This window comes from Hemitrygon akajei, chromosome 20 (assembly GCF_048418815.1).
Source record: "Hemitrygon akajei chromosome 20, sHemAka1.3, whole genome shotgun sequence".
In the NCBI taxonomy this organism is placed as follows: domain Eukaryota; kingdom Metazoa; phylum Chordata; class Chondrichthyes; order Myliobatiformes; family Dasyatidae; genus Hemitrygon; species Hemitrygon akajei.
In genome coordinates this window covers 27877518-27891275 of record NC_133143.1, presented here as the reverse complement: position 1 = coordinate 27891275, position 13758 = coordinate 27877518, and the positions used below count along the sequence as shown (strand labels likewise).

At 43.7% G+C, this 13758-nt stretch overlaps 1 protein-coding gene across 4 annotated transcripts in view; it reads right to left on the bottom strand.

Annotated features, from left to right (window-relative positions):
• LOC140713675 (oxysterol-binding protein-related protein 10-like) overlaps positions 1-13758 on the bottom strand; it is a 178876-nt gene that overhangs the window by 76328 nt on the left and 88790 nt on the right. For all 4 annotated transcript variants that reach the window (XR_012095704.1, XR_012095705.1, XM_073024054.1 and 1 more), the window contains one exon: positions 6982-7139. Coding sequence is in view for 2 of the 4 variants with exons in the window: in XM_073024054.1 (XP_072880155.1) it covers positions 6982-7139 (158 nt within the window). In the remaining 2 variants the exon portion in view is untranslated. The remainder of the gene's footprint in view (positions 1-6981; positions 7140-13758) is intronic.

The window sequence follows — 13758 nt, the reverse complement described above, 5'->3', positions numbered from 1 at the left end:
CCCTTTTCAAATTCTAAATTCCCCTGATCCTCCCAGTTACTCTCTGGGCAACTCACTTCCGGAGTAACCTCAACCCCGCGGGCTGAAACAACCCCATCTGCCAACCCAGCAGACTTCTTCAAGGTAATGGCATCCTTTTCATCTAGGACTGCCCTCATTTCATTATTGGGAACACCTTTAGAATTTTCAACTTCTTCAAACAGTCCTGCCAAACCAAACAGATCATCCATGTCCAACCCTGTACCTTTTAACAGCTTTATCTGTTTCTCATCTTTATTTCCTACCCCTAGGACCTTTTTCTTCGCTAAGGGGGGGATCTACCCTCTCTCCTTTCTCCCCTTTTACGTTACTATTCCTCGTTTTACCACCCTCGAAACCCTCGTGGCACAGGGTCGGTAAAGACGTCTGGGCCAAATCAAAACTGGCCAATTTTAAACTGCTCCCGTTCTCAGCTGCCGCCCTCGACAGGCTGCGAGTGTCCATGCATGCGGGATAGCTCGGGGACTCTATGGGCGGGGCCTCAACACCCACCGGTCGGCGGGTCATAGTCATGGCCGACCAAACTTTTCCTCCTGCTAAATCGTTCCCAAGGAGGACATCCACGTCAGTTCTCGGGAATTCTGATGGGACCCCCATTTCAACTGATCCATACACCAGCTCACAATCCAAAATGACCCTACGCAAAGACATCCTTTCTGTCCCTTTTCCTATTCCTCTCAGGGCTACCTCGCCCGTCGGAGGTCCGAATTGTAATACGTTACGGCTAATTAATGATAGCTCCGCCCCCGTGTCTCTCCAAATCTGTACGGGAATTGGCGGGTCCCCCTTCCTCACAGACACGGTTCCGTGTGACAGATAAATCTCCGACCCCTCGCGCTCTCTGCTCCCCTGGGACCCTCTTGCCGATTTTCTGATTACCACTGCACACCCGATAGGGATCGCTGCTCTCTCTCTCTCTCTGGCTCCTTTCTCGGAGCAAAGCATTTAGATGCAATATGACCCACCTTTCCACAATTAAAACAGGTTAAACCAGGAAATCTCCAGGTTTCCTGCCTGTTATCCTCACTTTTCCTGCTAGCTCCCGGTGGGACTTCCGCCTCAGCCGGCGGGCTTTCCCTACCATTCCGACGGCCTCTCAGGTAACTTTTTGGCGAGGAAAACTTTGTCTTGTGGGTTAGGGCATATTCATCGGCGAACCTAGCAATTTCTGAGATGGACTGATTCGTCCTCTCATTTAAATACATTCGGATCTCTTCTGGAACACAACCTTTAAATTCCTCAATCAAAAATAACTCCCTGAGACGCCCATAATTCTCGGCCACCTTTTCCGCGGTGCACCAACGGTCCAAGAGCACACCCTTCTCATGGGCTAGCTCGGTATACGTTTGATTCCATACTTTTCTTAAATTTCGGAACCTTTGTCTATACGCCTCAGGTACTAACTCGTAACCTCGGAGAATGGCCTCCTTTACTTGATCATAATTCCCTTCCCCTTCTGGGGCAACGTGGCATATGCCCGCTGTGCTTTCCCTCGTAACACACTTTGCAACAACGCCACCCACTGCTCTCTGGGCCACTTCTGATTCACTGCCACCTTTTCAAAAAGCAAGAAATAACTATCAACATCCGTCTCCTCGAAGGGGGGAACCAACCTCAACGCCCGACTAACATCAAACCCCTCCTCTCTCTCTTGCCCTTGAGCTCTTCGCTCTTGCTTTCGCCTGTCCAGCTCCAATTCATGGCTCCTTTGTTTCTCTTTCTCTTCTGCTTCTAGCTGCTTTAGCTGGAGCTCATGACCCCGTTTCATCTCTAATTCCTTTAGTTTGAACACCTGCTCCCTTTCCTTTTCCTTTTCCTTTGCAGCTCGTTCCTCAGCCTTTTCCTTTGCAGCCCATTCCTCAGCCTTTTCAGCTGCTTCTAGCTGCTTTACTTTAAGATCATGGTCCAACCTTACTTTCTCCAACTCTACCTGATCTGTCCCACTCGCTAATCTCTTTTCGGGGATATTTTCCAAATCCTCAGCTGCAAACACCTCCTTTTCAATGTAATACTGATTTATGACCCCTCGCACTTCCTGCTTTTTCATTGATGACCTCACCTCTGCGAGGCCTAACCCCTTTGCCAGATTTACCAAGTCTGATTTAGTAGCCGTCCCTAGCGCCTCTACAGTCGGGTTTCTCATAAATTCACCCACATCCATCTTTGCTGGTTTCCTGTCTGGCTACCTGCGTAACCAGATTTAAGTTTGGACTTACAGCCCGATTCACTGACCCTCCCCTTTGGTTTCAAATCCGGGACGAGCAACCACTTGTTACGTTCCCCAGTAACCGGGTGACTTATCAGCAAAGATAGATAGGTCCGCTGAAGCCTGATGCTACTATTTTCAAACGTTTTTATTTATAAAGGGGCACAAACGTATGGTTAATACAAAACATTCAGATCATATATGTCGTCACAACTCAATCTAAAGCACAGGTATAGTAATAATCAATTAGAAATAAGCTCTATCGTTGTCTAGGGGCAATGTAGATATATATTGTTTACTGGATATCTAAAAGTCTTTTGCAGTCACTGCAGTTCCACCAGCTGCCGTCGGTTGTGGTGTCGCGTTGGTGCACTTTTGTTAGAAAGAGAGAGAGAGGTGGGATGAAAGAGTTACCCAACAGGTTTTCCAACCTGGAGGAGTTCGGTTTGTCGGAGCCTCGTTGGGGGAATGAACGCTCATCTGTGGCCTCCCCTGTAGCTAAGCCATTCTTCCGTTGTGGGGTCGCCAATCCCAGGCAAGGAAAAGACGCACACGAACCCCACCACCGGCTGTTGCTATCAAAACGCTGTCACAGGATCTCAAGCGCGTCTTCTGGTGCGTCTCGCGCCCCGCCTCGGCAGCCCACCTTTTATCTGGACTGGCAGGGTTGTAGATGTCCATCAGGGTGGGGGGGGCGAGGCAATCCTTCCCCCATCACCCATCTCACATTGCCCTGAGATTTTGCACGTAGGCCAGTTCCTTATCCCACAAAGGTGTCTCCCAAGACAATGGCTATGTCCGAGGCTTTTGTCTTGTTGAGCGACCAGCCCACATTCCAAACCGTAAGGCTCTCTCTCTCTCTCTCTCTTGCGATTCTCACAAAGGAGGGGGCTGAGGTCATAACACATGACACAACAGCTCTTGTACTCAGCACCCCATCCAATAAAGGCAAGCATGCCGTACACTTTCTTCACCATCTACCTGTGTCGCAGCTTACAGTGAATTCTGCACTTGTCTCTCTGCTTTACACTACTTTCCAGGGCCCTGGCATCCACTGCCGGTCCTGCCCTGGTTAAAATTCTGAAACTGAATCACTTTGCAATTATCTGCATTAAATATCATCTGCTATTCTATATAGAGCAGGGGTTCCCAACCATTTTTTATACCATGGATCCCTATCATTAACTGAGGGCTCTGTGAATCTCAGGTTGGGAACTTTTGATACGGAGGCTTAAATTGTTTCATTAGCTGAAATTCCAGATGTAATTAATGTAATTGAATACTGTGTAATCACCACACTTCTAATCTTATGATGAAAATGGGTCTTTTAGCAAAAGGCTGAAGAAAGGTTAATCTCTTTTCTAAACTGAGGAAGTCATGCAGCAAAATCCTGGAGCTTTACACTCAGACATAACATCAACTATTGGAGTTTTTCACCATGATCTTGAGACCTCCTTGACATTACATATGGTCAAATGCTGTTTTCATGGGGAAAGCAGTCTCTGGAATTCAGTTCTTTGGCCCATGTTTAAACTACAGACTGTGATGAGGTCTGGATTTGGTGATCTTTTCAAAATGCAAATTGAATTGTATAAATGAGTACCACTTAAATAGCATTATCAGCAACTTCATTCATCAGTTTGTTGAATATTGAGGAATAATTTTGTATTCCTCTATCAGTTCCCCTCTTTAGCTTCTTCTATTCCAATGAAAACAAATGCCACCTATCCAGTTATTCCTTCTAACTGCTAACAGAAAGACTCAATCAGGACAATATTCTGATGAATCTCCTCTTTTCTCACTAGTCAACATCCCACCCCCATCACAAAAATGAAACCTAATTTTTCCTATAGCCAAGCAGACTGTGTATAGTATTCTAGCTGTAGCCAAACCTATGTTTCATAAAGCTGTATCATAATCTCCCTGATTTTATATTCTGCAACCCAGCTAATGAAGGAAAGTATCCCTAAACGTTGTTCACCATCTTATTTAATTGTGCTGCCATCTTCAGGGTTCCTTGGATTTGTTCACACATCCCTCTATTCAATATTCCCCTGGGTCCTCCCATTCATTGTGCAAATCAATCAGGATTAAATTTCATCTGCCATTGCACTGCTGATCTTACCAGCTGATCAATATCATCCAGAAGCCTATGAATATCCTTCTCACTGTCAACACTACCAATTTTCACATAATCTGTAAACTTACTAATCATACCTCTCACATTCATATTTAAGTAGCTGATCTATAAAATAAACAACATGCGCCCCAAACTGATCCCTGTGGTACACAAAAGTGACCCTCCACCATCACCTTCTGTCTCCCATTATCAAGCCAATTTTGGATGCAAATGATCAGCTTATCTTGGATCCTAATTTGGACATGTCAAGAGCTCTCTCCAATAATTAATTTGGACTGTACGTCTTTGAAAAATTGATAGATCACCCACTAACAAAACCACACTATCTTTGATTAATCCCTGCCTTTCCAAGTGTAAATTCATCCTGTCCCTCAGATATTTTTCCAATAACTTCCCTATTACTGACATTGGACTTGCAGGCCTATAATTACCTAGCTTATTCCTGTTATCTATCTTAAATAAAGAATCTACATTTTCTATCCTCCAGTCATGAGGTACCTCATTTGAGACAAGCAGATTCAAAAATATTTCAGAATCCTAGAAATCTCATCCCTAACCTCTCAGAACAGCCTGGGATGGGTTTCATCACAGCCTGTGGATGGAAACACCTTTTAATGATATAATATTCTAGAAATTCACTATACCCACTCCTCAAATTTTACAACTTAAATATCCTTTTCCTTAATGAATACGGATGAGAAATATTCATTTAAGAATTTACTTACATCCTTTGACTCCATGACGTAGGTATAGTCTTAAATGAATAATTTAGTTTGTCATTTTGGGTTCTCTTCCTGCATATATTCTTGTTCTTAATACTTATAAAATGCTTTGTGATTTTTCCATAATGTTGGTCTTGTAGTAATATTGCATGCCTTCTCCTTGATCTAATTGTTTTTTTTAAGTAGCCCTCTACACATTCCAAGTGAGCCTTCTCAGATTTCAGTTCTCTATACCCGCCCCATGTGCCCTTTGTATTCCTTCATCCATCCATTCATGATTCCTTGAGCTTCGGTTCAATACTTCCAGCTTTACAGGAACATGTCATTCCTGATCTCATGATTTCACTTCTATATGATTTCCACCTGTCAAATGTTCACCTACCCACAAGTTACTGTTCCCAGTCTATCTTTGTAAGGTGTTCTCCTGTGCTACAATCAGTTAATCAGCACATAAACAGTCTCTTCGCCCCATCCCTTCCATGCTGACCATCAAGTACCCACCTACAGTATATTAATCCCAATTATCAGCAGCTGGTCCATAAACTTTAATGCCTTGATGATTCAGGTAATTGTCTAGATACATCTTGAACAATGGTCTCCACCATTCTCTCAAACAGTGCAGTACAAATTGCAACCACCAAAAGATTCTTCCTTATGTCTCTTCTAAATCGCTGACTCCTCATCTTCTGGTTGTACACGTGTGTATTGGGGAAAAGTTTACTACTGCCTACCCCATCTATACCCCTCATAATTTTGTACATCTCAAAGAAAGATCTCTCTCAGCCTTCTCCACAGCAAGAAAGAAAACCAGCCTAATCTCATAACCAAAAACTTCATCTCAGGCAGCATCCTGGTAAATTTCCTCTGCACCCTCTAGAGATGTCAAAATTCCCTAATTTTCAGACCATCTTTGCTGTTTTCATAGCTATCTCTGATCATGTTGAATTAAGCCACCATTTCCAAAATGCTCCCTGAACAGTCAACCATGTGCCCAGCTACATTTGCCAAGTACATGTTCAGCATTGCCTCTTCTCTTGTAGTACTACATCTTGAGAAACGCACAGAAATGTTGGAGGAACACAGCAAGTCAGGCAGCATCTATGGAAAAGAGTACAGTCAATGATTCGGGCCGAGACCCTTCAGCAGGACTAGAGGGAAAAAAAGATGAGGGGTCAGAGTAAGAAGGTAGGGGGAGGGAAGGGAGAAATACAAGGTGATATGTGAAACCAGAAAGGGGAGGGGTGAAGAAAAGAGTTGGGAAGTTGATTGGTAAAAGAGATACAGGGCTGGAGAAGAAAGAATCTAATAGAAGAGGACAGGCGGCCATGGAAGACAGAAAAGGCGTGGGGAACACCAGAGGGAGGTGAAGGGCAGGCAATGAGATAAGGCAAGAGAGGGAAAAGGGGATGGGGAATGGTGAAGGGAAGGGGGGGTGGGGGGGCAAAACCGGAAGTTCAAGAAATCGATGTCCATGCAACCAGGTTGGAGGCTATCCAGACGGAATACAAGGTGCTGTTCCTCCAACCTCAGTAACAGTAGAGGAGACCATGGATGGACATATTGGAATGGGAATGGAAAGTGCAACTAAAATGGATGTCCACTGGGAGACCCTGCTTTTTCTTGAAGACACAGCATAGGTGCTCAGCAAAGCCGTCTCCCAATCTACGTGGGGTCTCACCGATATACAGAGTCAGAGTGACATAGATTGCTAGGTCGAAGGGCCTGCTCCTCTCTTGCAAGCATAACTCTAAGCATTCAGCAATGTAATTAACGTTAAATTAAAAAATAAAGAACCCAATTTAAACTCAAACTATAGAGTACCAAAACCCTTTCTTTAAATTCTTACATTAAAAAAGAATCCTCATTCTGCTTACCTCAGAGGACTGCTGGAGTGCTTGGTTGACCTGATTAGGTGTTCCAGACCACACAATGTTTACGTTCGTTGAAGGCAAAGAAGGTGAAGAACACATATTTCCATTCTTCAGTTGCTCAGCCGAACGTGACCTTGGTCCTTGCCATCCTGATATACTATCTGGAGTAAACCAGCAGTAGAATATTACTAACTCCACATTCTGCATCATCTATAGTAAAAGGACCACCTCAATAATCAAAATTTCTGCATTCTAATTAATGGGTTACTTATGTAGGAATCTTTAAGGCATGACAACTAATAAGCCACATATATTATTTTGAATGCTATTCTACAGCATTACCAGAAACATTTTCAGCTCTAGCTTTATCAGTCATTGTCTTAAATAAATATTAACATGACTTTGTAATACAAGAATTAAAATAAGGCTTTGAAACTCCTGTCAAGAGCACAGAAAAAGTAATTCATGTGACATGTCAAGTATCTTGATGGGGAAAACAAATACTTGCTGACAGCATCTACATTTCAAAGTTAGACAAGGTAGAATAGTATGTCATGTATAGTCATGATAACCATTTCCCACAAAATTACCTTAACACAATTGGTAAAACTTTAATCTTGTATTGGACCATTGGACCTACAGCTGCTGATAAGGGACAATAAAATAGTCAGCATTTGTGTATGATCAGTAGGTACATTTAGGTAGTTTATATAAATCAATAAAGATTTATTTAGACAATAGTCATTCTAGATCACTGAACTCACTGAAAGGGCAACTGAGCGACATTCCATAGGAACTTTCATACTGGAACAAAATTTGTATTTAAAACATTTACAAGGTAAAGGGAACAATATAAAAACCATAAGACATGCAGGAGCAGAATTAATCCATTTGGCCCATCAAGTCCACTCTGCCATTCCATCCTGGCCTATTTATTACCCCTCTCAGCCCCATTCTCCTGCCTTCTCTCTATAACCTTTAACGCCCTGACTAATCAATAAGTATCAACCTCTACTTTAAATATACCCAGTTACTGGCCTCCACAACTGTTCATTGCAATGAATTCCACAGATTCAGCCTCTGGCTAAAGAAAGTCCTCCTCATCTCTGTTCTAAATGGACATCTTCCATTCTGTGTTCTATGATCCTAGACTCACCCACTATAGGAAATATCCACCCCTCATCCCCTTCATCTAGGCCTTTCAATATTTGATAGGTTTCAATGAGATACCCCTCATTCTTCTAAACTCCAGCGTGTACAGGCCCAGAGCCATCAAATGCTCCTCATACATTAACCTTTCATTCCCGGAACCATCCGCATGGACCTCCTCTGGACCCTTTCCAAGGCCAGCACTTACTTTCTTATATAAAGGGCCCAAAACTGCTCACGATACTCCAAGTGTGATCTGACCAATGCCATATCAAGCCTTAGCATTACATCCTTGCTCTTATATTCTCATCCTCTTGAAATAAATGCTAGCATTGCAATTGCCTTCCTTACCAGCCATTCAACTTGTAAGTTAACCTGTACGGAATCCTGCACAAGGACTCCCAAGTCCCTTTGTACCTCAGATCACTGAAATTTCTCCCCGTTTAGAAAAGAGTCCACTCCTTTTTTCCTTCTACCAAAGTGCATGACCATACATTTCTCTACACTATGTTCCATCTGCCACTTCTTTGCCCATTCTCCCAATCTGTCTAAGTTCCTCTGCAGACTCCCTGCTCCTACAGCACTACCTGCCCCTCCACCTATCTTCACATTGTCCACAAACCAACCCACAAAGTCTTCAATTCCATCATCCAAATCTGTGACTAGCCAGATAGATTTTTTCCAAGAGTTGTCGAATAGATCGAATGACTCTAAGATTCTGTGAATTCCTACATTAAACAATTTTCTTAAAAATTTGAATTTACGTAACTTTGCTATATGGGTCACAATCAATTGGGAAATTATAAAAGATACTTAGGAACCATTTAAAACTGGCCCTTCATCTGAAGATATAGCTCGGAAAAGGCAAACTATTAATAATTTGATCCAGTTTTTAAGATTAAAATAGGTTTACTGAATTGATACTAGATCTCATTTGTGCTTTTTATCCCTCCAGATTACAAACTCTTCCCACATTCTGTGACCTTAATCATATTTCACAGATATGCTATATTGTTCACTCTATAAAAAGGTATCCTTATTACATCTCTCCCAAATTAGTCCTTCACACCCCTAAACTCTTAAGCTTGTTTGCCCATGTGAAATCTTTACTTTCATTGACCACATAAGCATATTGTACCACAAGGTCCACTATGCATCACTAAAATCTTAGTTGACCTTTTTATGCTTCTTAATAGTAAAAAAAAACAATTAGCAAAGAACTAACATAATTAAAATAACAAGATAGTTGGAGGTGATCAGAGATAAAAACAAATTTCCACTGAGGCACAAGTCTAGAGAAGAATACCGAATGAGTAAGTGAGAGAAATGTGTAGTGCAGGGCTCTGGCACTGAGTGAGGAACTTCACCGGGATTGTCAACCTTCTCTTTGTATCCATAGATGCTGCCTGTCCCACTGAGTTCTTATTCTTACAGCAGTCTGTTTTCTGTTATTGACTGAATAATATGCATGTACTTGTACGGAAAATAAAATTAATTTAGGAGTGGAATAAAAGCTACTAGAAAAATTCATAATAGATTGAAAGGAAGAGCTAGCATCAAGTTAATAATTTATCCAATCTACCAGGCTAGAATCAGATTACTAAGGGAAGCTAAAGAGTAAATATGAAAGCAGTTCTGTGTCATCATCAAACAAAGTGGCAAAAAACTTGAAGGGAGCAAAGAAAAAAGGAATAAACTTTAAACCAATAAACCAGCCAGTGTAAACTCAATAAAGCTAAAACTATCTAGAGACCACTGTCAAAGATAAAATTACATGGACAGAACAAGCAGCCAGCTAGTTTTAGGTAAATAATATTTTTCTTAACCGGTTTAGTTAAATTCACCGATATGGGCAATGGAGGACTTTGAAAAGACATTTGCTAAGTATCTCATAACAAATTTGGAGAGAGAATCATATGGTATTCAGGAGAAATGACAAATATTGAGATCCAAAATTAACTGAATATAGTGACTGAATAATGATGAATGTTTTTCTGACAGGAGGGAAAATCTCTCAGTGATTCAGGTCATGGCATTTCTTGTTTGATATACATGATACAGGTTTGGATAAGAGAATGAAAGCATAAAATTGTGTATCGTATAGAACTGTCGAAACTGTCAGTGGATAGAAGCTAAGTTCAAGAGGATACAAAACCTGAAGAAACAGGCAGACAGAACAAACACAATTTAATGTTCACAAAATGCTGGTGGAACACAGCAGGCCAGGCAGCATCTATAGGGAGAAGCGCTGCCGACGTTTCGGGCCAAGACCCTTCGTCAGGACTAACTGAAAGGAGAGATACTAAGAGATTTGAAAGTAAGAGGGGGAGGGGGAAATGCAAAATGATAGGAGAAAACCGGAGGGGGTCGGATGAAGCTAAGAGCTGGAAAGGTGATTGGCAAAAGTGATACAGAGCTGGAGAAGGGAAAGGATCATGGGATGGGAGGCCTCGGGAGAAAGAAAGGGGGAGGGGAGCACCAGAGGGAGATGGAGAACAGGCAGAGTGATGGGCAGAGAGAGAGAAAAAAACTAAATATATCAGGGATGGGGTAAGAAGGGGAGGAGGGGCATTAACAGAAGTTAGAGAAGTCAATGTTCATGCCATCAGGTTGGAGCCTACTCAGCCAGTATATAAGGTGTTGTTCCTCCAACCTGAGTGTGGCTTCATCTTGACAGTAGAGGAGACCATGGATAGACATATCAGAATGGGAGTGGGACGTGGAATTGAAATGTGTGGCCACTGGAAGATCCTGCTTTCTCTGGCAGACAGAGCGTAGGTGTTCAGCGAAACGGTCTCCCAGTCTGCGTCAGGTCTCACCAATATATAAAAGGCCACACCGGGAGCACCGGACGCAGTATACCACACCAGCCGACTCACAGGTGAAGTGTCGCCTCACCTGAAAGGACTGTCTGGGGCCTTGAATGGTGGTAAGGGAGGAAGTGTAAGGGCAGGTGTAGCACTTGTTCCGTTTACAAGGTTAAGTGCCAGGAGGGAGAACGGTGGGAAGGGATGGGGGGAACAAGTGGTCAAGGGAGTCGCATAGGGAGTGATCCCTGTGGAAAGCAGAAAGGGGGGGGGAGGGAAAGATGTGCCTGGCAGTGGGATCCCGTTGGAGGTGGCGGAAGTTACGGAGAATTATACGTTGGACCTGGAGGCTGGTGGGGTGATAGGTGAGGACAAAGGGGAACCCTATCCCGAGTGGGGTGGCGGGAGGATGGGGTAAGGGCAGATGTGCGGGAAATGGGAGAGATGCGTTTGAGAGCAGAGTTGATGGTGGGGTGGTAGGTGAGGACAAGGGGAACCCTATCCTGAGTGGAGTGGCGGGAGGATGGGGTGAGGGCAGATGTGCGGGAAATGGGAGAGATGCGTTTGAGAGCAGAGTTGATGGTGGAAGAAGGGAAGCCCCTTTGTTTAAAAAAGGAAGACATCTCCTTCTTCCTGGAAGGAAAAGCCTCATCCTGAGAGCAGATGCGGCGGAGACGGAGGAATTGTGAGAAGGGGATAGCATTTTTGCAAGATACAGGGTGGGAAGAGGAATAGTCCAGGTAGCTGTGAGAGTCTGTAGGCTTATAGTAGATTATCAGTAGATAAGCTGTCTCCAGAGATGGAGACAGAAAGATCAAGGAAGGGGAGGGAGGTGTCAGAAATGGACCAGGTAAATTTGAGGGCAGGGTGAAAGTTGGAGGCAAAGTTAATAAGTCAACGAGCTCAGCATGTGTGCAGGAGGCAGCGCCAATGCAGTCGTCGATTGTCGTCGACTATTCCTCTTCCCACCCTGTCTCTTGCAAAAATGCTATCCCCTTCTCACAATTCCTCCGTCTCTGCCGCATCTGCTCTCAGGATGAGGCTTTTCCTTCCAGGAAGAAGGAGATGTCTTCCTTTTTTAAACAAAGGGGCTTCCCTTCTTCCACCATCAACTCTGCTCTCAAACGCATCTCTCCCATTTCCCTCACATCTGCCCTCACCCCATCCTCCCCGCCACCCCACTCCGGATAGGGTTCCCCTTTGTCCTCACCTACTACCCCACCCGCCTCCAGGTCCAACGTATAATTCTCCGTAACTTCCGCCACCTCCAACAGGATCCCACTGCCAGGCACATCTTTCCCTCCCCCCCCCCCTTTCTGCTTTCCGCAGAGATCACTCCCTATGCGACTCCCTTGACCACTCGTTCCCCCCATCCCTTCCCACCGATCTCCCTCCTGGCACTTATCCTTGTAAACGGAACAAGTGCTACACCTGCCCTTACACTTCCTCCCTTACCACCATTCAAGGCCCCAGACAGCCTTTCCAGGTGAGGCAACACTTCACCTGTGAGTCGGCCGGTGTGGTATACTGCATCCAGTGCTCCCGGTGTAGCCTTTTATATATTGGTGAGACCCGACGCAGACTGGGAGACTGTTTCGCTGAACACCTACGCTCTGTCTGCCAGAGAAAGCATGATCTCCCAGTGGCCACACATTTCAATTCCACGTCCCACTCCCATTCTGATATGTCTATCCATGGTCTCCTCTACTGTCAAGATGAAGCCACACTCAGGTTGGAGGAACAACACCTTATATACCGGCTGAGTAGGCTCCAACCTGATGGCATGAACATTGACTTCTCTAACTTTCGTTAATGCCCCTCCTCCCCTTCTTACCTCATCCCTGATATATTTAGTTTTTTTCTCTCTCTCTGCCCATCACTCTGCCTGTTTTCCATCTCCCTCTGGTGCTCCCCTCCCCCTTTCTTTCTCCCGAGGCCTCCCATCCCATGATCCTTTCCCTTCTCCAGCTCCGTGTCACTTCTGCCAATCACCTTTCCAGTTCTTAGCTTCATCCGACCCCCTCCGGTTTTCTCCTATCATTTCACATTTCCCCCTCCCCCTCCTACTTTCAAATCTCTTAGTATCTTTCCTTTCAGTTAGTCCTGACGAAGGGTCTCGGCCCGAAACGTCGGCAGCGCTTCTCCCTATAGATGCTGCCTGGCCTGTTGTATTCCACCAGCATTTTGTGTGTGTTGTTTGAATTTCCAGCATCTGCAGATTTCCTTGTGTTTACAATTTAATGTTGATTAGATAGTAATTTTGAAGTTAGTAACTGGGAGAAATCTCAGAGAAACAATCTTTATTATAGATTTCTGAGTCAAAGGGATAAAAGAGACACCCAAGGTGTATGAATGCAAATCTTTTAAGGAAGCAGGCCATATTAATAAGGCAGTTAAGATCTTAGCTTTGGAAATAAAAGGTACAAAAACATCCTGTTAAATCTTAAGTTACATCTAAGATGAGGTACTATGTCCAATTCTGGTGTCTGTACTTAGGAAAATGGCAGAGAGAGTATATTGAAGATTGACTAAAATTGGTCAGGATAAAAGAATTTGGTTGTGTTAAAACTGCAGAAGCAGAGATTATTCTTGGAGCAGAGAAAATTAAAAGATCAAAGCAGCATACAAAATTATTTTGCTGCATAAACACAGTTGGTGCTTAGAGATTAAAGATTAACTATAAGCAGCAAAAGAATGGAAGGAAAGGGGGATAAATTTTACACTTTTGAGTTAATATCCAGAAACACTGTAAAAACTGGTGAATCGTATTTCATAGTACAAGTCAAAAGGTAATTGAGGAAGATGGTTGTGGTGGTTGGAGATC